Source organism: Phocoena sinus, chromosome 13 (genome assembly GCF_008692025.1).
Source record: "Phocoena sinus isolate mPhoSin1 chromosome 13, mPhoSin1.pri, whole genome shotgun sequence".
Lineage (NCBI taxonomy): Eukaryota > Metazoa > Chordata > Mammalia > Artiodactyla > Phocoenidae > Phocoena > Phocoena sinus.
In genome coordinates, this window is record NC_045775.1 from 40,154,365 (window position 1) to 40,180,933 (window position 26,569).

A 26,569-nucleotide genomic window follows, 5' to 3' on the forward strand; every position below is an offset into this window, starting at 1 on the left:
GTTGGATTAAACTTACATTATATTTGCTGAGTGCCTCCCTGTGGAAGAGTCTTACACAGGGCAAAGAGTGCGCTTTGCATAGATTTTGCCTTCAAGGTAGGAGATTTTTTTGCAAGGTGTGCTTTTAAATGGTCAAGGGTCACTTAAAAAGTAGTGAGATTGATTTCTTTATTTGGCTTATGGAAGTCACTTTTTTTCTCAAAATAAGCAAAAACTCCAAAGAAACCAGTATCGCTTCCAAATTTTGAAGCTCCCAATGGAAAATGGATGAAGTGAAATGTTTGGTGTAGATCAGAACAGAGTTCAGTCTGAAGCTGAATTATTTCTTCTCTTGTTCTTTCTTTTTTATAAACCCAACTAAAGCAAATATTTACACAATCTCTCACCCTATATGAAGAATTATTTTGGCTGGATTCCTTCTGAAGATGGTGGGATGGGATGGATCAAGAAATATTGTTGCAGATTTCCTGCCTCTGAGCCTCCTGGCTGTGTCCCCTGGAAACACTGCTCTTCCTGCTTCAAAGGGAAAGTGCTTTATGGCAACTCTAGCCCGAGGGCAGTGACAGTGAAATGCCCTCCAGAGAGAGCCAGCTGGCCTGGGCTGCTGCTCCACCGTGTGTTTTTGTGCCCTCAGGAATGTGTGGATTTAGCAAATGACAACACTGAGTGTGCCCGGTCCCCAGTGGAGCCCCAGGCCCTCTCTCTCTTTGTGTTGGCTCTTTTCCAAGCTTGAATGACTGCACTGGTTGAGCCTTCATTATCCACAAGGGGAGGTGAGCAAGCGGGTCAGAGGGAGAAAAACTTGCCTTTCTCATGAGCTTTATTCCAACAGAGTTTGAATTTTCACATCAGTAGATCTCATGGAGTTTTACTTTCTGTCAGTTTGGAAGTTTGGTTAAAAATCCCGGTGGTAACACAATTTTCTGCTTTGGAAAAAAAAATTCAGTTGGATGTCAACCACAATAGAATTATTTTAGAGTTGGAAATGACCTTAGAGATTATTCTACTCTAATCAGTGAATGTCCGGAGCGGCTTAGCACACAGCTTGTAAGTGGCAGAAAGAACAGTGACCAGCATTCGGGTATCCAGCCCCTAGGTCAGTGCTGGGGCCTGTACAGCTCATTGCCTCTGATATCATTAGAATACTTCCAATAATATACATTGTACTAGATCAGGATGAAGTGACCTGTGTTCAAAATCTGGTTCTTTCCTAGCCTAGGTATATACCCAAGAGAAATGATCACACTGAGACTTCTACACAAATGCTTATAGCAGGAGTATTCATAATGGCCAAAAATTAGAAGCAAACCAAATGTCCCTCAACCGATGAGTGGGTAAACAAAATGTGAGATACTCTCACGATGAAATATTACTCAGCCACAAAGAGGAATGAAGTTCTGATACATGCCACAACATGGATGAACTTTGAAAACATCATGCGAAGTGAAGGAAGCCAGGCACAAAAGGCCATATGTTGTAGATTCTATTTAAATGAAATGTCCAGACTAGGCAAATTCATAGGAAAAGAAGGGAGATTGTCACGGCCTGGGGGAGGAGGAAAACCAGAAGTGACTGCTATTAGGTACAAAGTTTATTTTTAAATTGATAAGAATGTTCTGGAATTAGATAGTGATGGTTGCACAACTCTGAATATCACTGAATGAAACATCGGTGAATTGTCATTTTATATATGTGAAATTTTCAAATTATTTATTTATTTAGGCTGCACTGGGTCTTAGTTGCAGCACTCGGGATCTTCATTGTGGCATGCAGGATCTTTAGTTGCGGCACGCGATCTCTTAGTTGCGGCATGCATGCAGGATCTAGTTCCCCGACCAGGGATTGAACCCGAGGCCCCTGCATTGGGAGCTTGGAGTCTTACCCATTGGACCACTAGGGAAGTCCCTATATATGTGAATTGTATATCAATAAACCTATTATAAAAAAAAATCCTAGTTCTGCCTCTTACCAGTTGGGTGACTTTAGGTAATGACTCTAAATCCAAGTCATCTCAGCCGTGAAATGGGAATAATGATATATACCTCCCAGGGTTGTTTTGATAAGTGTGATCATGAACTTGAAAATGCTTCTAAACTGTAAACTTTTGGGGCTGTCAGTGGGTTATAAGTTCATTATGAATTGGGTTTTTATCTTCTCCTGTATTTTCTATAGCACTAACAAGGTCTAACTACATAATAGTCATTCAAATAAAGACTTTTTGAATTGATTCAAAAGCACTGCAATTAAAAAAAAATTTATAAATTGGGGTATAGTTGTTTTACAATGTCATGTTACTTCCTACTGTAGAGCGAAGTGGAGTTCCCTGTGCCATACAGCAGGCTTTCATTAGTTATCTATTTTATACATATTAGTGTATATATATCAATCCCAATCTCCCAATTCATCCCACTCCTCCTTCCCTCCTTTGTGTCCCTACATTTGTTCTCTACATCTGTCTGTCTATTTCTGCCTTGCAAACCAGTTCATCTGTACCATTTTTCTAGATTCCACATATATGCGTTAATATAAGGTATTTGGTTTTCTCTTTCTGACTTATTTCACTCTGTATGACAGTCTCTAGGTCCGTCCATGTCTCTACAAATGACCCAATTTCGTTCCTTTTTATGTCTGAGTAATATTCCATTGTATATATGTACCACATCTTCTTTATCTATTCGTCTGTTGATGGGCATTTAGGTTGCTTCCATGACCTGGCTATTGTAAATAGTGCTGCAATGAACATTGGGGTGCATGTGTCTTTTTTGAATTATGGTTTTCTCTGGGTATATGCCCAGTAGTGGGATTGCTGGGTCATATGGTAATGCTATTTTTAGTTTTTTAAGGAACCTCCGTATTGTTCTCCATAGTGGCTGTATCAATTTACATAACCACCAACAGTGCAAGAGGGTTCCCTTTTCTCCACACCCTCTCCAGCATTTGTTGTTTGTAGATTTTCTGATGATGCCAATTCTAACCGGTGTGAGGTGATACTTCATTGTAGTTTTGATTTGCATTTCTCTAATGATTAGTGATGTTGAGCAGCTTTTCATGTGCTTCTTGGCCATCTGTATGTCTTTTTTTTTTTTTTTTTTTTTTTTGCGGTACGCGGGCCTCTCAACTGCTGTGGCCTCTCAGGCTCAGTGGCCATGGCTTACGGGCCCAGCCACTCCACAGCATGTGGGATCTTCCCAGACTGGGGCGTGAACCCGTGTCCCCTGCATCGGCAGGCCGACTCTCAACCACTGCGCCACCAGGGAAGCCCTGTCTGTATGTCTTCATTGGAGAAATGTCTATTTAGGTCTTCTGCCCATTTTTGGATTGCATTGTTTTTGTAATATTGAGTTGCATGAGCTGTTTATATATTTTGTAGAGTAATCCTTTGTCCATTGACTCGTTTGCAAATATTTTCTCCCATTCTGAGGGTTGTCTTTTTGTCTTGTTTATAGTTTCCTTTGATGTGCAAAAGATTTGAAGTTTCATTAGGTCCCATTTGTTTATTCTTGTTTTTATTTCCACTACTCTAGGAGGTGGGTCAAAAAAAGATCTTGCCGTGATTTATGTCAAAGAGTGTTCTTCCTGTGTTTCCCTCTAAGAGTTTTATAGTGTCCGGTCTTACATTTAGGTCTCTAATCCATTTTGAGTTTATTTTTTGTGTATGGTGTTCGGGAGTGTTCTAATTCCATTTTTTCTCATGTAGCTGTCCAGTTTTCCCAGCACCACTTATTGAAGAGACTGTCTTTTCTCCATTGTACATCCTTGCCTCCTTTGTCATAGATTAGTTGACCATAGGTGTGTAGATTGATCTCTGGGCTTTCTATCCTGTTCCATTGATCTCTATTTCTGTTTTTGTGCCAGTACCATATTGTCTTGATTACTGTAGCTTTGTAAGTATAGTGACGTATAGTATAGTGACGTAAGGCAGTCTGATTCTTCCAGCTCCGTTCTTTTCCTTCAAGATTGCATTGGCTCTTCAGGGTCTTTTGTGTTTCCATACAAACTGGGAAATTTTTTGTTCTAGTTCTGTAAAAAATGCCATTGGTAATTTGATAGGGATTGCATTGAATCTGTAGATTGCTTTGGGTAGTAGAGTCATTTTCACAATACTGATTCTTCCAATCCAAGAACATGGATTGTTGGTATCTCTCCATCTTTTGGTATCATCTTTAATTTCTTTCAACAGTGTCTTATAGTTTTCTGCATACAGGTCTTTTGTCTCTCTAGGTAGGTTTATTCCTAGGTATTTTATTCTTTTTGTTGCAGTGGTAAATGGGAGTGTTTCCTTACTTTCTCTTTCAGATTTTTCATCACTAGTGTATAGGAATGCAAGAGATTTCTGTGCATTAATTTTGTATCCTGCTACTTTACCAAATTCATTGATTAGCTCTAGTAGTTTTCTGGTAGCATCTTTAGGTTTCTCGATGTATCATGTCATCTGCAAACAGTGACAGCTTTACTTCTTCTTTTCCGATTTGGATTCTTTTTATTTCTTTTTCTTCTCTGATTGCTGTGGCTAAAACTTCGAAAACTATGTTGAATAATAGTGGTGAGAGTGGGCAACCTTGTCTTGTTCCTGATCTTCAAGGAAATGGTTTCAGTTTTTCACCATTGAGAATGATGTTGGCTGTGGGTTTGTCATATATGGGCTTTATTATGTTGAGGTAAGTTCCCTCTATGCCTACTTTCTGGAGGGTTTTTATCATAAATGGGTGTTGAACTTCCTCGAAAGCTTTTTCTGCATCTATTGAGATGATCATATGGTTTTTCTCCTTCAGTTTGTTAATATGGTGTATCACATTGATTGATTTCCGTATATTGAAGAATCCTTGCATTCCTGGGATAAACCCCACTTGATCATGGTGTATGATCCTTTTAATGTGCCGTTGGATTCTGTTTGCTAGTATTTTGTTGAGGATTTTTGCATCTATGTTCATCAGTGATATTGGCCTGTAGTTTTCTTTGTTTGTGACATCTGTGTCTGGTTTTGGTATCAGGGTGATGGTGGCCTTGTAGAATGACTTTGGGAGTGTTCCCCCATCTGCTATATTTTGGAAGTCTTTGAGAAGGATAGGTGTTAGCTCTTCTCTAAATGTTTGGTAGAATTTGCCTGTGAAGCCATTTGGTTCTGGGCTTTTGTTTGTTGGAAGATTTTCAATCGCAGTCTCAATTTCAGTTCTTGTGATTGGTCTTTTCATATTTTCTATTTCTTCCTGGTTCAGTCTTGGTTGGTTATACCTTTCTAAGAATTTGTCCATTTCTTCCAGGTTGTCATTTGATTGGCATAGAGTTGCTTGTAGTAGTCTCTAAGGATGCTTTGTATTTCTGCAGTGTCTGTTGTAACTTCTCCTTTTTCATTTCTAATTTTTTGATTTGAGTCCTCTCCCTCTTTTTCTTGATGAGGCTGGCTAAAGGTTTATCAACTTTGTTTATCTACTCAAAGAACCTGCTTTTAGTTTTATTGATCTTTGCTACTGTTTTCTTTGTTTCTATTTCATTTATTTCTGCTCTGATCTTGATGATTTCTTTCCTTCTACTAACTTTGGGTTTTGTTTGTTCTTCTTTCTCTAGTTCCTTTAGGTGTAAGGTTAGATTGTTTATTTGAGATTTTTCTAGTGTCTTGAGGTAGGATTTATTGCTATAAACTTCCCTCTTAGAATTGCTTTTGCTGCATCCCATAGGTTTTGGATCATTCTGTTTTCATTGCCCTTTGTCTCTAGGTATTTTTTGATTTCCTCTTTGAGTTCTTCAGTGATCTCTTGGTTATTTAGTAACGTATTGTTTAGCCTCCATGTGTTTGTGTTTTTTTACGTTTTTTTCCCTGTAATTGATTTCTAATCTCATAGCATTGTGGTCCGAAAAGATGCTTGATATGATTTCAATTTTCTTAAATTTACCGAGGCTTGATTTGTGACCCAAGATGTGATCTATCCTGGAGAATGTTCTTTGTGCACTTGAGAAGAAAGTGTAATCTACTGTTTTCGGATGGAATGTCCTGTAAATATCAATTAAATCTATCTGGTCTGTTGTATCTTTTAAATCAATTAAATATCAATTAAATCTATCTGGTCTATTGTGTTTCCTTATTAATTTTATGTCTGGATGATCTGTCCATTGGTGTAAGTGAGGTGTTAAAGTCCCCCACTATTATTATAAAAGATTTCCTCTTTTATAGCTGTTAGCATTTGCCTCATGTATTGAGGTGCTCCTATGTTTGGTACACATATATTTATAATTGTTATATCTTCTTCTTGGATTGATCCCTTGATCATTATATAGTGTCCTTCCTTGTCTCTTGTAACATTCTTTATTTTAAAGTCTATTTCATGTGACATGAATATTGCTATTCCATCTTTCGATTTTCATTTGCATGGAAAATCTTTTTACATCCCCTCACTTTCAGTCTGTATGTGTCTCTAGGTTTGAAGTGAGCCTCTTGTAGACAGCATATATATGGGTCTTGTTTTTGTATCCCTTCAGCAAGACTGTGTCTTTTGTTTGGAGCATTTAATGCATTCACATTTACTGTAATTATCAATATGTATGTTCCGATTACCGTTGTCTTAATTGTTTTGGATTTGTTTTTGTAGGTCCTTTTCTTCTCTTGTGTTTCCCACTTAGAGAAGTTTCTTTAGCATTTGTTGTAGAGCTGGTTTGGTGGTGCTGAATTCTCTTAGCTTTTGCTTGTCTGTAAAACTTTTGATTTCTCCATCAAGTCTGAATGAGATCCTTTCTGGGTAGAGTAATCTTATTGTAAGTTCTTCCCTTTCATCACTTTAAATATATCGTGCCACTCCATTCTGGCTTGTAGAGTTTCTGCTGAGAAATCAGCTGTTAACCTTTTGGGAGTTCCCTTTTATGTTATTTGTCATTTTTCCCTTGTTGCTTTTAATAAATTTTCTTTGTCTTTAATTTTTGTCACTTTGATTACTATGTGTCTCAGCATGTTTCTCCTTGGGTTTATCCTGCCTGGGATTGTCCGTGCTTCCGGGACTTGGGTGACTATTTCCTTTCTCATGTTAGGGAAGTTTTTGACTGTAATCTCTTCAAATATTTTCTTGGGCCCTTTCTCTCTCTCTTCTCCTTCTGGGACCCCTATAATGTGAATATTGGTGCATTTACTGTTGTCCCAGAAGTCTCTTAGGCTATCTTCATTTCTTTTCATTGTTTTTTCTTTATTCTGTTCCACATCAGTGGATTCCACCATTCTGTCTTCCAGGTCACTTATCCATTCTTCTGCCTCAGTTATTATGCTACTGATTGCTTCTAGTGTATTTTTCATTTCAGTTATTGTATTGTTCATCTCTGTTTGTTTGTTCTTTAATTCTTCTAGGTGCTTGTTCTTTAATTCTTGTAGGTCTTTGTTAAACATTTCTTGCATCTTCTTGATCTTTGCCTCCATTCTTTTTCTGAGGTCCTGGATCATCTTCACTGTCATTATTCTGAATTCTTTTTCTGGAAGGTTGCCTATCTCCACTTCATTTAATTGCTTTTCTCGGGTTTTATCTTGTTCCTTCATTTGGTACATAGTCCTCTGCCTTTTCATCTTGTCTATCTTTCTGTGAATGTGGTTTTTGTTCCACAGGCTGCAGTATTGTAGTTCTTCTTGCTTCTGCTGTCTGCCCTTTCTGTCTTAAGATATTTTCTAATTTCCTTTTCGATTTCTTCTTTGACCCATTGGTTATTGAAGAGTGTAGTGCTTAATCTCCACATGCTTGTAAATTTTTCAGTTTTTTTCTGCTGTTGATTTTCAGTTTCATTCTATTGTGGTTGGAAAAGATACTTGATATGATTTCAGTCTTCTTAAATTTTTGAAACATTTTTTGTAAACTAACATGTGATCCATCCTGAAGAATGTTATGCATGTGCTTGAGAAGAATGTATTCTGATGCTGTTGTGTGGAATATTTTGTATATGTCTGGTAGGTTCATTTGATCTATACTGTTGTTCAAGTCCTCTGTTTCCTTATTGATCTTCTATCTGGATGTCCTATCCATTACTGAAATTGCTGTGTTGAAATCTCCTACTACTACTGTGTTGGTATCTTTTTCTCCCTTCAGTTTTTTAATGTTTGCTTCATATATTTGGGTGCTCTGATTCTCCTAATTGTTATATCTTCCTGGTGAGTTGACCCTTTTTTCATTATATAATGCCCTTTTTTGTCTCTTTTGACAGTTTTTGACTTAAAGTCTATTTTGTTCTGTATTAGCATGGCTACCCCTCCTCTCTTTTGGTTTCTATTTGTATAGAACATTTTTTCCATCTTTTCACTTTCAGTCTATGTGCGTCCTTAAATCTAAAATGGGTCTCTTATAAACAGTGTATGGTTAGATCTTGTTTTTTTAATTCATTCAGCCATCAAAAGTGTTACAGTTGTTTTTTTTTTTGTCTTTTTTTTTTGCGGTACGCGGGCCTCTCACTGCTGCGGCCTCTCCTGCCGCTCTGGATGCGTAGGCCCAGCGGCCATGGCCCACGGGCCCAGCTGCCCCGCGGCACGCGGGATTCTCCTGGACCGGGGCACGAACCCACACCCCCTGCATCGGCAGGCAGACCCCCAACCACTGCACCACCAGGGAAGCCCTAAAAGTGTTACAGTTTTTAAGCATTTCTTTAAACTCAGTTAATTTATAAATCTGGATACTTTTAAATCCAAGTGTTTCTCAGAACAAATGACCTCTAGTAACTTGAATTTTCCCCCCTCATTTTATGTTCTTATTTTCTCTTTCTCCTTTAACAGAGACAACATATCTGATTCATTGGCAAGACCACAATCTGATCCCAAAGATGTGCTCCACAAACCCAGGCAGTTGGGTCACATTTGATGATGACCCTGCTTTTCAGTCTTCTCAAAAGTCAAAGAATTTCCCTCTGGAGAATCAAGGCATTTGTAGGCCAAATGGACTTAAACTGAACCTTTCTGGTACTAAGGAATTTCCCAGTGGATATTCCTCCACCAGCAGTACCCCTCTCTCCTCTCCCATCATAGACTTTTATTTCAGTCCAGGACCTCCAAGTAACTCTCCTCTTTCTACACCTACCAAAGACTTCCCAGGTTTTCCTGGCATCCCCAAAGCAGGGACTCATGTGCTTTATCCTATTCCAGAATCATCTTCAAACAGTCCACTTATACCTGGAGCAGGTTCTTCCATATTGCCTACTAAACCAACCTGTTTATCCCATGCTTCCTTACTCAGTGACCACTCATGTATACATCCAGCTCCCAAAGTGGGTCTTCCAGATGAAACGAGCCCTCACCAGGCTGAAAGCCTAGGGTTCCAAAGTGATACTCCCCGGTTTCAGTATTTTCAGGAGGACTGTGCCTTTTCAAGTCCATTTTGGAAAGATGAAGGCAGTGCTTCCCAGCTCACCTTTGACCCTCCAGGAAGCAGAAAGATGGTCCCATCAAGAGACAAAGAGTTGCCTATTGATCAAAAAGGCTTAAATCAATGTTCACTCAACTACATCTGTGAGAAGCTTGAACATCTCCAATCAGCTGAGAACCAAGACTCGTTTGGAAATTTGTCTACGCAGCGTCTGTGTGCTGAAGATGCTGCCTCTTCCTTTGTGCCCCACATGCTCTTCAGGAGTCAGCCAGAAGCCGGATGGTCTTTCATGTTGAGAATCCCTGAGAAGAAGAACGTGATGTCTTCCCGTCAGTGGGGGCCAATTTTTCTAAAAGTCCTACCTGGAGGAATTTTGCAAATGTATTATGAGAAGGGGTTAGAAAAACCATTTAAAGAGTTACAGCTCAATCCATACTGCAGGCTTTCTGAACCCAAAGTTGAGAACTTTAGTGTGACAGGAAAAATCCATACTGTGAAGATCGAACATGTGTCTTACACAGAAAAAAGGAAATACCATTCTAAGACAGAAGTAGTTCACGAGCCAGACATAGAACAAATGCTGAAGTTGGGATCCACAGAGTACCATGACTTCCTTGACTTTCTGACCAGTGTGGAGGAGGAGCTGACGAAGCTGCCAGCCGTTTCAAAACCAAAGAAGAACTATGAGGAACAAGAAGTTTTCCTTGAAATCGTGGACAACTTTTGGGGTAAAATCACTAAAGAAGAAGGAAAATTGGTTGAAAGTGCTGTGATAACTCAAATCTGGTGCCTCTGCTTTGTGAATGGGAACACGGAATGCTTTTTAACCTTGAATGACCTTGAGCTGCAGAAGCGAAATGAATGCTATTTTGAAAAAGACCCAGAAAAGAAGGGGATTGATATTCTTGACTATCATTTCCATAAGTGTGTGAACGCACAAGAATTTGAGCAATCAAGAATCATTAAGTTCGTACCTCTGGATGCCTGCCGGTTTGAACTGATGCGTTTCAAGACTTTGTATAGCGGCGAAGACCTTCCCTTTTCCCTGAAGTCTGTAGTGGTTGTCCAGGGGGCGTATGTGGAGCTTCAGGCCTTTGTCAACATGGCCCCGTTGGTCCAGAGACCATCCTTGAGGTCCTGTGACAACATAATGATACACTTTCCTGTGCCATCGCAGTGGATCAAGGCCCTCTGGACCATGAACCTCCAGAGGCAGAAGTCCCTGAAAGCCAAAATGAACCGCCGGGCGTGTCTGGGGAGTTTACATGAACCTGAATCTGAACCTGTCATACAGGTCACTGTGGGGTCAGCAAAATATGAGAGTGCCTACCGGGCCGTCGTATGGAAGATAGACCGGCTTCCTGATAAAAATTCAAGTAAATATTCAACACTTCAAGCTGATTTTCATGTGAAATCACTTAAATGTTTTCCCCCTCCTCCTTGGGTTGAAACCAGGCTGAGGCAGATGGGGTAACGTCATTCAGCTGAGGCCATGCTTACAGCGCTGGGTGGGAGATGGAACATTTAGTCAAACAGCTGGTTTATTTTGTCCCCGTATGCCTATTTCTACCAGATAAGTTTAGCCTAACATTTTTTTAAGGTATCATAAGAAATACCATCCGAGGCTAGGATTTTATTATGGATGGTGGTACCGAGGGAACATTTCTAGTTGGACTTCTTGACATCAACCGTCAGTCTCAGATATTAAAATGATTGTTCATATAGCTTAGATTCCCTAACTGACCTTTTAAGATCTGTCATCCTTGAACATACCTGAACTTTTTTGTATTCTCAGCCAGTACCGCTTCCTCCTTAGGTTTTGTTCCCTGCTTCTTGAAATAAGACTACCTTTCATGTTTACCCAAGTTAATTTCTTTTGCTGAATTGACCAATTTGACCATCTTGACAAGTTGTTTTAATTTTAATTAAGCATTAAAATTCAGTTACTTTTTTTTATTTTGTAAGGCAAACAATGAATCTAGAAGCTTAGAACTTTGAAGAGACAGCCCTAGTACTGCATTTATTTTAAAGTAGTAAGTTAGTAGTGGGTGTAACATAATAAAGCAAAAAAGCAAAATTTGAAATTAGGGCTGCTGCCTGTTTTAAGTTCAGTTACTTCTGGCAGAACGCTGGGCTATGGAGCTAAGTTGGGGGCAGATTTGGGGCATCTGAGTTGATGCATTCATCATTTAGGCAAACCTTTATTGAGCACTTACTGTATTCCAAGTGCCACATCAGGTGCTGGGGCTAAAAAGAAGTAAGATTGATCCCTGTTTCCAAATAGCTCACATCTGGTCTAATCCTTCAGGGGAATTTAATTACATCCTAGGGCCCTCCACGCTATGGACTGCAGAGGAAGCATTTTTGTTCAGGGTGGACCTACAGCAGTGTTTCTCAAAACTGGCTGTCAGAATATCCTGAGAGCTTTTAAGTAACCTTGATGTTTAAGCTCTACTCTATGCCAATTAAATCAGAACCTCTGGGGGAGGGCCCCAGGCACCCATATGTTTTGAGAGCTCCCCAGGTGAACCTAATGTATGACCCAGGTTGAGGGAAACTGCTCTGCAGGTCTCGTGTTGTTTTGGGGCCGGAAGAGCTAGCCCCAGACTACAGTGGACCTAAGGGGCAGCATGCCACCTTGTCTGTGCCCTGCAGTTTTCTGGCTTAACATCTGTCGACTGATTGTATCTTGAGCTACAGACAGGGCCCAGCAGGTGAGAGACACAGCTGGCAGCTGAGGAGCCCTAGGCCCCTGTGCTGAAGGAAAGCCCCCATTCAGTAGCCTTTCCTGACACTCCCTGCTTTTCTCCATTCATGCCAAATTCCCCTCCACAGTGTCCTCCTGACTCACAGTAGTTGGTGGTTACCTTCTAGTCCCAAGGAGCAGCCAGGAGAGCCCAGGCCCAGGGCGGGGAGAGGCAGTGATAGGATAGCGTGGTCACAGGCGTGGCCTCTAACGGTACCTCTTGGTCAACTCCAGCATGATGGGAATATCTTCCAGGATATCATCCACAGCGGTAATGCTTCCTGCCTTCTTGATAACGTTGCTGGAGGAGCAAGTTCAAAGCATTCTCAGATTATCTTCCCCCCAGGGAAACAGATTTTGAGGTTTTGAGTGTGTGGTTCCAGGGGATCTGTTCTCAAAGTTATTTGTGCTGCCTTTTAGGTGAGGGACGTTATAAAAATCAGAATATCGTTGCCTTTTATTTTGCTGAACACAAAGGGAAAGGGGGAGGTAGGCTGGAACGCGAACTGGAACCTCCTCGGTCCACAGATGTCCCCTGAGGTCTGGGTGATAACCTGACTCCTGTTCTCCTTTGGTCCTAGGGATGGTCACTGGGCCCAGAACAAAAGGTCAGGGGCACCTTTTGCATGGATTTGCAGCAATGCTCATGCCTCTGAGAGAGGAGCACAGAGGGCTCAGCCTGCTGGCTTGTCCAGCTGGGGTCAGAGGGCCAGGGGGACAGGTTCGCAATGAGCCCACTCCAGCTGCTCTACCTCGGAGCAGGCACTCCAGCTAGACCCTCCGGGGCAACCACGCTTTTTTTTTTTTTTTTTTTCAAACTGAGAACCTGTACCAATCATTCTTTTCTAATTTTGGAAGGAGAACAACGTACAAAGCTTCTTGTGAAAATGATCCTGTTCAGAACAGTGCGTTTTCTCAGAATTAATGGTGGAGTTAATTGATTCAGTCAACAAGAATTTAGTAAGAGGGCTCACTCATTCACACGTCCATTCCACAAACACCCACTGAATTTCCTCTAGGTACAGGCTCCGTGCTGGGTGCTTGGGGGATACAGATGCAAACATGATCCCTGCTGTCTGGAAACATAAGTCTAGTAGGCGAGGCAGACGCGGAAGCAGCTATCCAAATGAGCTGTGGAAATCTGCTCTCTTCTCTTCTGGAACATGTACAGACGTTATCTAATAGGGATCCCAGAGGAAGGAGTCATCAACTGCAGGGGGCAGTAGGGAAGGCTCTGCTGGGGAGGCGATGCTTCAGCTTGGCCTGTGAGAATCAGTGGGACTCCATCAAGGATAGAAACAGCAGAAACACAGGCGTGTCGGTGGGGGATCTTACCTGAGTTATGGGGCCGAGGGGATAGTTGGAGAAGAAACCAGCTTGCCAAGAGGGTCGTGAGCCAGGCTGTGGGGTGTGGAGTTTGTCAGCAGGGCCTCAGGAATGTTTTCAGGCATGACTGTGACAGAATCCTACCTTGTTTTAGAAAGTCAGGCGTACGTTGCAGAGGAAAGATTCAGGAGTAGATTATAGTGCAGGGAGGCTGGTAGGAGGGGAGAGAGGTTGACCAAGGTGGAGGGCAGTGGGAGCACTGAGACAGGTGAGCGAATTCAGAAGAGGTGACCTCGAGACAGTGACAACGGTCTGTGGGCCTGGGGGGAAGGGAGGGGCTGGGAAGAGGTCCGGGTGGGCGATGGTGCCATTAGCTGAGATAGCCTCTCCCCTTTTAAAATCTGTTTCCCAGCCCTGGCTGCATGTTAAGAGTCCTTAAAATCATTAGAGCTTTAATATTTAAAATACCCATATTTAGGCCTCATCCCTACCAATCAGACTCCCAGGGTGAGGCCCAGCTATTGGTGCTTGTAAGAGGCTCTCCCATGCAGCTGGCCTCGTACCTCTCCTGGGAGACCTGTCATGGCCTCCTAGGCATCACTCCTCCCTGCTGTGTATCCCTGTGTCTCCCTGTTATTGCCCTCCCATCCATATTTACCAGCAGTTGAGCTCACTGAGAACAATTCGAAGAGTGTGCATTCCCAGAGAGGCTGGCTGGACTTGGTCTTGGCCTTTGGGAATATTTGTGGAAGACTGTCATAGCACCAGGCTCACATAGAATGTGAGCATTCCAGACAATTACGTGGTGAGAATTCACTGACCAAATTCTTTGGGATAAAGCTGCTTTGTTCAAATCAGGTCTGTGCACCAAGAGGAGGCCCGGGAAAAGGCAGTGAGGCTGTGTCTGGTGGAGTCTGGGGGAGGGGGCAGGGGGCAGCTCTGAGCCAGGCTGGGGTCCAGACACTTCTGGGATCACGTGGCCCTGTCGCCGAGGCTTCTCCACGATAGGGGTTGGGGGAGGATAAGGCAAAGAGTAAGAGGCTGCCTGGCATTTTGCTTCTTGAGAAGAAGCATAGAAAGAGTAAGGTTGGGGCAGAGAGGAAATCTTTATCCGAAGGCAGTGCTTCTCAAACTTTTGTGTGCATATGAATCACCTTGTAAAAATGTGGACTCAGAATCAGCAGGTGGGGCTCCCCAATACTGTGTCACCCACACATGCTCCAGTGATGCCAGCGCGGCTGGCCACGGACCTCACGTAGAGGAGCAAGGACTTAGAGTATCTCGATGTTTCTATATGATTTTAAAATCACTTGGGCGTTTAGAGAACAGAGGATTTTAAAAGAGGGTCTTTAAAACGTTACCCTTTCAAGCTAGTTTCTGAAAAACCTGTTAGAAAAAATTTTTTTAGAAAGGAAACTAAAAAAATGTATGAAGTATATGTACTAATTAAAAAAAAAATTTATGCCCCTTTCCTGGGGATTTTTGAGATCGGAATTGAATTTTCCTATTGGTGAAATAACTTACATGTGATATCAGGGGAGGTGGGAAGGGATGCTGGCTCCTTAAATGTCTCTTCTACCAGCACATCAATGCTTAATATTCCTTTAACGGTGGGTGAGCCTTTCGTTTTACAAGAAAGGTTGGCCCCAGATAGTTCATTCAGGCTAAGGTGTGAATGGCAACAGAGGACAGTTTCTTGTGCACAGATTTTGCTGGGGGTGGGAAAGAGGAGGAGATGGGGGGAGAAGGAGGAAGAGAAGGTGGTGGAAAAAGAGGGGGAGGGAGAGAGAGGAAAAGGGAGGAAGGAGAGGGAGAAGAAAATGAGGACATTTGAAAACACCGATTAGTCATAGAGGGTACATATGGTAGCGTAGAATTAGAAAGAGAAGTGAGCATGGTGGAGGGTCAGTTAACAAATGTATCTGTCTCCACTTTCCCAGTTTTACCAATTTTTAAATATGACTCGCCTTTACTTTTTTCTTTGCTTTCTCTTCAGCACATTGGTTGTTCTCTCCTCCTCCACTACTTGTGTCATCCTTCTATCATTCATTCCCTCCAGCTCTCACCAATTCAGTTTCACGTGTGAAATATTTTGGTTCAAGAGGGACCCGGTATCTACTAGACCTAAATAGATTTCGTGATTTGCATTCCTGGTCCTTAGAAAGTGATGAGGGACTAATTACTGAAGCCCGAGAGTGCCCCCTGGTGGTCAGTACTGAGATAACATGATTTTCCTCTATCTTGTTCATTCACTTGTAAATTCCACAAATATCCTTTGAGCCCCTAATGTGCCAGGCTTGTGCTAAGGACGGACATGATACTTCTCTTAATGGATATCAAAGTCCAAAGGGAGTGTGAGTTATTAAACACTGTAGAGTATTTAGAGTTTTAAAAGCCAGGAAAAATATGCCAGAAAACTTGAAAGGAAAAACGTTCTCCTTTTACCAGTTTTTTAGAAAAGGGGGTAGAAAGGTTTTGTTTCTAAACCTATTTTTGGAGTACTAGGTCTTCAGCTTGGGTGATTTTCATTGCAAAAGTTCCAAAAGAGTTTCTCTTTAAAATGTGAATATCAATATTCACATCTAATATCAATTAGATCATCTCCAATATCATTTTCAGCTCTATGGGGGTAGAATTCATGGTGCTTTCATTAGCAAAATTATGGTAATTAAATAACAATACTGAATTTATAATAGAATAGCACTGTGCACTTCTAACTATACCACTATAGTATACCACGTCCTAGAGCTCTTATGTGTGCCAACTAGCTTGTTTAATCCTCACAGCAATCCCATAAGGTTTGTGTTGTTATCATCATCATCACCCCCATTTTCAGATGGGGAAACTGAGGCTCAGAGAGATCAAATAACTTGCCAAGGGTCCCCCACCTTTTAAGTAGCAGAGCTGGGATCTGACCCCGGGCCATCTGAGTCCAGTGTTTATGTGCTTAACCACTATGCCATAAAGGACTGAAGACTGCCTGAATTAAGTTTAAATAAACTTATGTATCCTGCAGACAGAAGGCCAGAAAGGCTAATGGACTGTGGACTCTCCCCTGGCTTTGTGTGTGTGTGAACAAAGTTATCACTTGCCTGCAGTGATCTGGGTAGCTTAGAGCACCTCTGAGGCCGCTGTTGTCCTCCCCTACAAGTGTGAGGAAATGCTAATGAGCATCTGTTGGTTAATTGATGGATGAGTTCTCGAGGCCTTTTACAGCCTTAGAATTCTATTAGTCTCTCTACAAGAAACAGGTTGTAAGGAATGAAAGGCAATTTATCTTTTAAGAATTAAGTGAAATCCTTTAAACTCTTGTTTTTGTGCCTAAAGCTATATTCTGATGGAAATGTTCTTTCTTGAGTCGTGTCAGTGGTATAGTAATTTAATCTGGCTTTTGAAATTATTGTCATCTCATACATTTAATTTAAGTAAAGATAGCTGCATGGGATATGTAGATGCTGTGGACTAAAGCAACAGAATCATGGAACATTTATAGAGTTACTATAGTGAAAATATTTTTTACTCCATTGTAACACACACACATAAACACACACACACAGTACCTGACCCATCTTAAAGCTTTTGTGTATATCTGATATCCCTAGGCTGGCACAGGGCCTGGCTTGGCATAGAGTAGATGCTCAATATATGGCAAAGTGAAGTGAAAAGAGATATTGCATTGAAACACTGAAAGTCAGTATGCCCATATTTACACGGTACATTTGTTCCAGTCAAAGCTTTAAGGAGGGTGAGTGGGAATTAGTGTACTGAAAAATAATCCATTCTACTAAAAAAAGAATTCTTGGCCTAGAATATTTTCTGAAATGTAAAAAACTTCATTAAGTTTAACTTTTTAAAAAAATCATAATTCTTTATAATGTGACCTAATTTAGGCTGAAATTTACCTTTGCATTATCTATCAATAAATAGAGTGGTAAGAAAATGAATAAATTAAGAATTACTGTAAGATCTTATTCAGTCTACTTAAGAGAAAGTTTTCTCTCTTTACAGATCTTATGCACATTATAGCCAAATAATGATGCTTAATATAAATATTACTCACCTTTTCATTTAAAAAACTTAGCATACTTTTATTATTCTGAATTAGAATCACCCAATATAAGGCACTCACATATGAACTTGATATAATTCTAAATTTTTCTGATCGCTGTATTGTTGGTCATTGTTTTATTTGAATAATTAAATGAAATATTAAACTTTCTTTTTAAAAAAAGAAACAGCATACTTCTCATTGAAAACATTTTGGGAGTTAACATATATAACTATATAATGATAAAGTTGTGCTTACTTCAAAGCTAGTACTTTAAAAATGCAGGTAGACTTCCCTCCAGTTAGTGCAAAATTGTGAATTTTGATTGTATGTCGTTTCGTGGAATTCACACAACCATAGTGCTAATGGAAATGCTTATTAAAGAGAGGGATACATGCCTCTTATGCTCAAGAGAAATGTTCAATGGCCGTTGAAATACTTTGGCTGACCATTTGATTTTTTTCTTCAAGGTCCTGATCATCCCCATTGTTTGTCATACAAACTAGAACTTGGATCAGACCAAGAAATTCCCTCTGATTGGTATCCATTTGCTACTGTTCAGTTTGGGATTCTTGACACCTGTGCCTCAAGGACAGAGGTCAGGTCTCTGGGGGTGGAGAGTGATGTCCAGCCACAGAAACATGTTCATCAGCGAGCCTGCTACAACATCCAGGTACATCCCGAAGCCCTTGAGTTCAAGTTGGGGCTTCCGAAGCTTTGACCTGATTTGGCTTTAGATATTTGCTTTGCCCTGTTAAGTGACTGTGTGTGTGTATGTGTGTATTTGACCTAGAAAAGAGGGATGGTCAGCAGTGAGCCTAGTTCTTCCCCTCAGTTCTAGAGAATATTGGAAGCCTGAGGACACAGTGCTGTGTACTTAGCTCTCAATGAAAAATGGGGCATTAAAAATAAGTTCACATTTCAGAAGCATATTTATAATAAAGATTTTGTTAGAACAGCATTTCCCAAGGTGTGTTCTATGGAACATATGTCCCATATAATGACCCAAGAAAAAAATAAGTTGGGGAACATCGTACACTAAATTAATGTTGAACAAAGGCTCTGAGAAGTTCTGCAATAAGGAAACTTGTTAAACTTAACTCAGTTTCTCCCAACTCATCAATTATGGAATCTTGTCTCCTGTAAAACACCTATCAATATCTTCTGGAATAGTATTCTGTGGAGCACTCTTTGGGAAATACTGAGTTACTCTATCACCACAATTTTAAATGTTCACCATCAGCTCATCTGCATTCTTGCGCCAGATGAGTTAAAGAGTGACATACACTTGTACAAGTTTGTTCCTAAACTTGCTTTTCCTTCTTATCTTCAGACTTACATATAGAGATAACCTCTGCCACACATTTCCAATAGTGTCTTTTTTTTTAATTAATTAATTTAATTTTGGCTGTGTTGGGTCTTCGTTGCTGTGCGCTGGCTTTCCCGAGTTGCGTCGAGCAGGGGCTACTCTTCGTTGCAGTGTGCAGGCTTCTCACTGTGGTGGCTTCTCTTGTTGCGGAGCACGGCCTCTAGGCCCGCGGGCTCTAGAGCGCAGCCTCAGTAGTTGTGGCGCACTGGCTTAGTTGCTCCGTGGCATGTGGGATCTTCCCGGACCAGGGCTCAAACCCATGTCCCCTGCATGGGCAGGCAGATTCTTAACGACTGCGCCCCAAGGGAAGTCCCCCATAGTATCTTGAAATGGTATGATTATATAAGACATCATTAGCACCAACTGGTGGTTCTATAATATAGTAACCAAGTCTGGATTTTTCTTTATTTTGGACTATCTGTTCAGAAGCCTGTATGTTTGGGTCCAGTGATTTTTATTCTGTTGGTAAAATGAATGATGAATGGGTGCTGTTCTGTGCAGCCCCTTCAGGACTGAAGGACTTATTCCCTCGGCAGCTGGGAATTGCCCTGGATGAAGAAGGATGCCATGCTCCAGGTCACGCCCCCTTCCTGGAGCAGCCTGTGTCCAGTAACTGGTGGATCAGGGGTCTAAAGACCCTTTTACCTCAAGTTGGAATAACCCTGCAGGGCCTTCGTAGTTTCAGCCCTCCCTGGGGATCGGCTGAAGCCTTTACTGTGACTGCTTTGCGGCCCGACTTCTGCCTCTTCCTGTTCTGCTCCCTTCCCTCCCCTCCTTGTCAGGTGTCCTCCCCGGCAGCCCTCCCCAGTAAACTTTCTGCACATCAGTCTCCATCTCAGCATCTGCTTCTTGGGGAACCTGACCTGTAACACTAGGCATCTAAGTATTACATGTGACTGAAATGTGTGTCAGGTGCTCATGGAGATGTCATTTATACTATGTGCTGTTCGTGGGATGTGCCAGTTTCACATAGTTGTAGAGGACCGCTCACAATTATATACCAAAGTCTCTCTAGCTTTAATAGTATTGGTGGCAGTCAGTTTCAAAATGTTATCTTCCATTTAATAAGTATTTATTGAGCAATTTCAAAGCGCCAGCTGCTGCCGTAGATGCTGGGAACACAAAGGTGAACAAAAGACAACCCCCTGTTCTCATAAAGCCTACCTTCTAGTGGCGGAACAAAAAATAATTAGTAAAAGAGCAAATAACATAATTTTAAGTAGTGACAAATTCTAAGAAGAGAGTAAAAGAGGGTCACAGGATAGAGAGGGATGGAGGGCTTCCTTATCTAGAGTGGTCCTGGAGGGCCTCTGTGAGGAAGTGCCGTTTGAGGTGAGATGAAAAAGAAGAGGGGCAGGCAGATGGTTTGGCCCAGCTGTTTACTGTTGTAAACTAGTTTCAGTTAGAGAGATGATTTTGGGTGTGCTCTAAATCTCAGGTGGGCCAGAGGCTGGATATATGATACTCGGGGGCATCTTTGATCGCATGTCTAGCCAGATTTGTAAATGTCTTATCAGTATATGTAGTCTGTATACATTTTATAAAACCTGTGTCTGACTTGGAAGAAAGTTTGTCCTCTTCCAGATCTGACCCTAGAAGGGAAGGATTTGGGAGACTCTGTTGTCCCAAAAGAGAGCAGTGTGCTTCACTTGGGAACGGGCACGACAGGGTAGAGGGGCTGTGTTTGTGTCCAAAGGATGAGGTGGCTAGAGTCCTTGCCTCATTTACAAATGAGGACTGAAGAGATGTTGTGCTCTGTTGCATTTGCTAATGCTGCCCCTGTTTTGCTTTTGCATGACAGGTTGAAATAGAAAAGAAGTGGATTAAAATCGATGGAGAAGACCCAGATAAAGCTGGTGACTGCGTAACTCAGTAGGAGTAGCAAGAGTCAGTGATGACGACCCACTTTCCAAATACGTAATTCACAGAAACCACACAAAGTTCTGCTACTGTAGAGTGGAAATGACAGGTCCAGTGGTTACGTTTAGAGAAGTTTAGACCTGCAACCGAACCGTCTGTACTTTATGCTTTTGATATGTTTGTGCCCTGGGGGTGTGATCTAAAATGTGTCTATAATTTTCATGATGTTTTTGTTTCCTAGTGTAACTCAAAGGCGCTATTATTGTGACCTGACAGCCACTTGGCCGAAGCATTTTTGATTTTTGATTACTTGGTGGCTGATTGTTTTGCCCTCTGGGTTACCTAGGGCCATAGTTATTATCCTCCAGCCCCTACCTCTTCTTATTGCGCTAGCACTAGTACTAGAGGACGAGGCAGTCAAAGGAGACGTAAACCGAAGTACTTAATTTTCCCTCTTGCTCTTGTCTGAAACGTGGTTAGTTGTAGGATGATGTTGAAACCACAGGCTAACATGGAGATGTGGGACTATCTCTGACTCTGAATTATTTATCTTCCTGTCCTATTACCACACTGGTGAGTAACCATCAGCTGTATTCGGTACCTATCTTTCACCCACGGTATCATTATTTTCAAAATACATTTGTATTCTGGTGTGTGCTGCAAAGAAGCTAGTTCTGTTGATATACATATTTCAGTACAAATCACTAAGACATATTGCCCTTTGCTTGGAGAGATTCCTTTCAAAATGGAATCCCAGTATTGGACACTAGTTAAAATATTTATGTATGTTAAAAATGAATTTTTAAAGTTCATGAATATTGTTTCCCAGAAGTGCAGACTCTAAGAATGTATTTTGATAAAGTATTTTTTTTTGTAATTAACACAAGCTTCTCTTGAGTAGAAGTCTAAATCATATTATGATTATTTTATGTTAGCTCTGCTATCGTGCTGTTTATGCTAATTCTGCTTAATTTAGGGTAATTTTCTTTAAAAGGTGAGCGAAGTGAAAGACACTAGATTATTTTATCTACGTTTCTAAGAAGTGATCTTTCTCTTCTTCAAAGCCAGGTAAATGTTTGTTTTTTAATGAAAAGCCAATGGCATTAGCAGTTATAATTCTGTTTATAATTTCCTTTCAGTGTTTATAGTGAAAGGTCAGACTTTTAAATTTAGGAAATCTATATTCTAGGTATTCTTTTCAGTCAGAAAAACATGTGGAAAAAACATGTGGTATTAATGTACCTTCAATTTATGTTGATCCTTAAATATGATTAGTGGGTATTTTTCTTTATTTACTAGATTTGTTTTGAGTCAAAACTGATATAATAGCGTTCTTCCAAACAACATTATTTGCTGGCCCACAGAGTTTGTCTCATACATTTTATTTAATGTTACATTACATTCATTATAATCTGTTAAAAAATGCAGATTTTATAAAACAAACATTTATGATCTGTATCAATCAGCAGATTTAATGCTTTTCATTATTTTACTGTAAAGGCAAAGAATGCAGAAGTTGACTGTTGAAATGAATTGGTATTGCTCTTTTTAACTTCAGCTGATGTATTGCTCATAATATCATATGCTTGAGACTCACTGTTGACGTATAGGAGGGCAAATCTATGTGCGCGTCATTTAAAAAAAATTCCACCATCCGGCCTCATCATCTGGTGTGGCACATTCTGGAGTGACTTCAATCTGCTCAGAACAAATATGGAGGCGGGCCGAACCTGATGCTGCTCCATGATACCAGGGGCGATAGCTGGGTTAATTGCTGCGGGTCCTGGCAGATCTGTTTTATGGCGTCCTGCCTATAAAGAACTCAGAGTCTGATTCAGATGAACTTGATGAATATTTACACCTCAAAGTAATTTCAGCACAGGGTTCAATTAATCACTCCTTAGGCTTCACAGGTTGCCAGTATGTGTGGGGACCTCACTGCTGGGGTCATTTATTCACCAGCCCTTCAGCCTTCAGGAACGTCTCAAGATTCAGTGCTGGAAAGGTAACAAAAGGCTGACTGAAGCCCAAGTGAGTTTCTGCAGCAATGCAAAGGTTGATGGCAGGAACAGCGGGGTGCTGCAGCTTAACTGTTCATTTGCACATCTATTAGGATCCTTAAATATTCATTACTTAACGTTAAATTAACATACCGTGTCTGGTGGAGAGGCTTCTTAATACAATTCTTCTGACCTCAGAAATGGCAGAAGGTCAAATGTGATCCCGATGCTCTAAGTGAAAAATCAGGTAGGGTCCGCTTAGACTTACCAATTAAGAAGTAGAATCTCCTTTGCCAGAAAGTAAATGATGATCTTCAAAACAACAACAATAAAAACTCCTGCTTTTAAGGTAGGGAATGGAGGAAGGAAGTGAATGAAGGAGGAACTACTCCTTTCTAGCATTTTAATTTAGGTAATTTAGATCAATGCTTTATAAGTTTGACCCCCTTGGGGTCATTTGTTTAACTGACACAATGGCAGACTTCCAAGGAGTTGGCCAGTTTGGGATGAATTGTTCTGCTCTAATTGGTTTGGCCTGGTTGCCTTACCAGTCAAAGGATCGTATTAGCTGCGTAAATGAATTCATGGCTTGATGGTTGGTTACCTGATCAGTTTACAGATCTGAATTTAAGGACATTTCCTTTTTTTATGGGGATAGAAATAGTTTATCCATTAAAAAAAGTATGGGAAAAAACCCTTCCTAGCATAAATAAAGGCTGGCATTTTTTTTTTTTTTTTTTTTTGCTGTGCGCGGGCCTCTCACTGTTGTGGCCTCTCCCGTTGTGGAGCACAGGCTCCGGACGCACAAGCCCAGCGGCCATGGCTCACGGGCCCAGCCGCTCCGCGGCATGTGGGATCCTCCCGGACCGGGGCACGAACCTGTGTCCCCTGCATCGGCAGGCGGACTCTCAACCACTGCGCCACCAGGGAAGCCCAAGGCTGGCATTTTTTGACCTGATTTATATATTAAACAGTTCTAGGGTTTTAGTTCCCTTCATTCAGGGTCTGTGCTTTCGATATAGCCCTTCTTCTCTTATAAATTATGTCAGAAGGCCTTCCTTAATAATGACTAAGTATTATTATATCTTATTCAAAATATGATTTTATGTCATCAATACAGATATAAAACAGATTGAGCCTTAATAATCATGTAACGAAGTATTTTGTAGATTGCATATAGATTTTTTAAAATTAAAGATGTATTTCAAATGATTCTTGCTGTGCAATGGACTTATATCTTCTTTTGCAAGGTCTGGGGCAATTTTTTTTAAGGTATGAAATCAATTTCAATAACCTTAACCAATTGACTCTGTCAGGCAAATGTATACCTGCTTCACTATTAAGGACTCAGTGTACATGGCGTCTTGGCACATCCTGGAAAAATAACACAATCAGACTACAATTGGTGATGTTAAAGGATGATTTTTAAAAGAGGATATAATCATTACTCTCATAAATGATATGAGTAGATGCCCAAGATCTTACTTAACTCATTAACTAACACGGGAACTGGTAAGATGTTACAAATGGTTCTAAGGAGAATTCAAAGAGCGGAGACATGTACAGGAAATAAGGAATTCTGAAAAGAATTTACAAATAGATGCAAAGTGGATCTATCCATAGGCCAATATCAATAATCAATTTCCCCTAATTAATTTGCATTTGTATGGACAAAGATCATGTATGTTATTATCAGTTTTCTAAAATTTACAGAGTTGTAAAATAACTCAAAGACAATGAAGGTGTTGATAACCTGGATAAATGAACTAGTTAGTCTTTCACAATTCTTCCCAACGGGGTGAACTTTATCACCAGGAAAATTCTAAGGAACTTTCAAACTTTGGCAACTGGAAATGATGTGCATGTAAAGAAATTTTTTTAAGTTTAGAAAATTATTTTTTTGCAATTTTACAGAATCTATTTAAGATAAAGTGTGTGTGTTTTGGGGGGGCATTAAAGATATGAAGATAAATCAGCTCTAATAAAAACCAACCTAACAACCTCTCCACCCGCCCTTTCATGAGGAAGCTGCCATGTGTTGGAATTCAATTCTTATCTAGCTATATAGTAAAGTTAAATTTCAAAACTGCATCAGGAAATGAAACTTCATAGAGGCCAGATCATTTGGAACTGTTTTAGCCACTACTGAAATTAACAGGGCTTGATTCTCATTGGGCAGGAACAACAAAAAGATTAAGTAACATAAACCAATCCTATTTATAACAAAATTTCTCAAATTCCATCAATCATTTCTTTCCTGTTTTGTCTCAACTTCACCTAGACTCGCCCCCCCCCCCCCTTTGTGTAGACACAAGGTGATTTCACTACATTTTGCTGGGTCTCTTCCAGCCCCTCCCCATTCTCAGCAGCTACTCTACTCCCAGGACCTTTTGTGCTCTTACCCAGGGTCCTAAGGGACAAGGCTATTAAATTGACAAGACGGACAAGGTATTTAATTGAACCATGTGAAACTGACAATATTTAACCATTCTTGATGGCAATTTCATGGCGCTCAACCTGATTGCCTGCATATTTCCCCAGTTTATACTGAAACAAAAGATTTTTGCTATAATTGTTAATAAGATCCTGCTTAGACCTGGCATCTAAACACGAATTTGTCAATTTTTAAAGCAAGACAGAATTGCTAGCCAGAAAGCAAATAGGTGAGTTACAAAAACTACCTTAGATAAAAGCTCCAGGTGATTTTATGCCTTAAAATCATGTCCTGTCTGTAGGAGAACAGATTAGACGAGTTGCCCCTTTTTTTTTTTTAAAGATTAAAGTTCATTTCTATGAGACTGCCTAGAGAAGAAATGCAAATCACCGCTATACTTCGGGGACTGCAACATTTCCCTCATCTTCGCCTCATCTATCTGCTCCAGAAAAGCCGTACAAACCTCAGGTGGGAGGATAGCATATTTAAATAATATGATTGTGTGTGTTGACATTTTCCTGAAAAGCCCATTTTTGTACTATCCAGAATTGCTGTGAATTCCCTGTAATACAATTTGCGGTATTATCTTGAAACAGAAGAGGGCGCTCGCAGGCAAGCTGCTGCTACCCAGAATGAGAAACAGCGTTTGAATTTGATGGTGCTTGTATTGCGATTAATAAAAGATCTTGGGGGCATTTTGTAAAGCATTTTCAAAGCATTGTGAATCCAGTGGAGTATAATTAAAATTAATGCAATAGGCAAACACTCTAAAGTATTCCTAATGCCTTGTCTAAAAAGGCTGTTAAATACAATTTTACACATCCCGAAGATTTAAATACCATACTTATCTCTAAACATTTGTAAGTACTAAAGAGATAGAAAAATAGTGCCTTTCTTCTGAACACATTTCAAACAAACTTTTTCTGATGAGAATTAATAAACTCTAAATCTGCTTACTTTGAAAGATGTATAACATATTACAATGAATCTATCACGTTCAGCTTCTGAGCTTCCAGGTACATATATCAAGATCGATGTGGTCTCTGAAGAGCTCCAGCCCAGGATTGTACTTTCAGGCTCTGAAGTAAGAACAAGCTATGTGCTTTCTGGAGAATATTCCATGCCACCTTGACTCGGGGATAAGACTTTACCCTGTTTAGTTCTCTGAAATCAATAATGAGCATTGTCTTTTCAAGATGGGCTCTGTCTTTCTCTCAGAAATCTTTCTGGGTAGATGATGTCATTCCCTTATAAAGCCTGTTAGAATGACGTGTTTCCAAAAACCTCAGAGCATGAGTAAGTCTATGAATGTGGCTAAACATTTGAGGCCTTCCTGAAGCTGTCTTCCACACTCTGAAGTACAGAAGGCTTGTTTAAGACATTGGGTGCCTTAAGTGGTGACTTTGAATCACCTCAAAATGTTATGTGACCATTGCTCCAATTAATTGTCTTGCTAATTCTAATGTTTA

The 26,569-nt window shown here is 40.6% G+C and overlaps 1 protein-coding gene across 1 annotated transcript in view; it reads left to right on the forward strand.

Moving 5' to 3' along the window:
- STON1 (stonin 1) overlaps positions 1–23,878 on the forward strand; it is a 53,461-nt gene extending 29,583 nt beyond the window's left edge. The window contains exons 2-4 of the mRNA XM_032652040.1: positions 8,732–10,693; positions 17,908–18,110; positions 20,608–23,878. Coding sequence (XP_032507931.1) covers positions 8,779–10,693; positions 17,908–18,110; positions 20,608–20,682 — 2,193 coding nt within the window. The 5' untranslated portion in view covers positions 8,732–8,778 and the 3' untranslated portion in view covers positions 20,683–23,878. The remainder of the gene's footprint in view (positions 1–8,731; positions 10,694–17,907; positions 18,111–20,607) is intronic.
- The last annotated feature ends 2,691 nt before the right edge of the window (positions 23,879–26,569 follow it).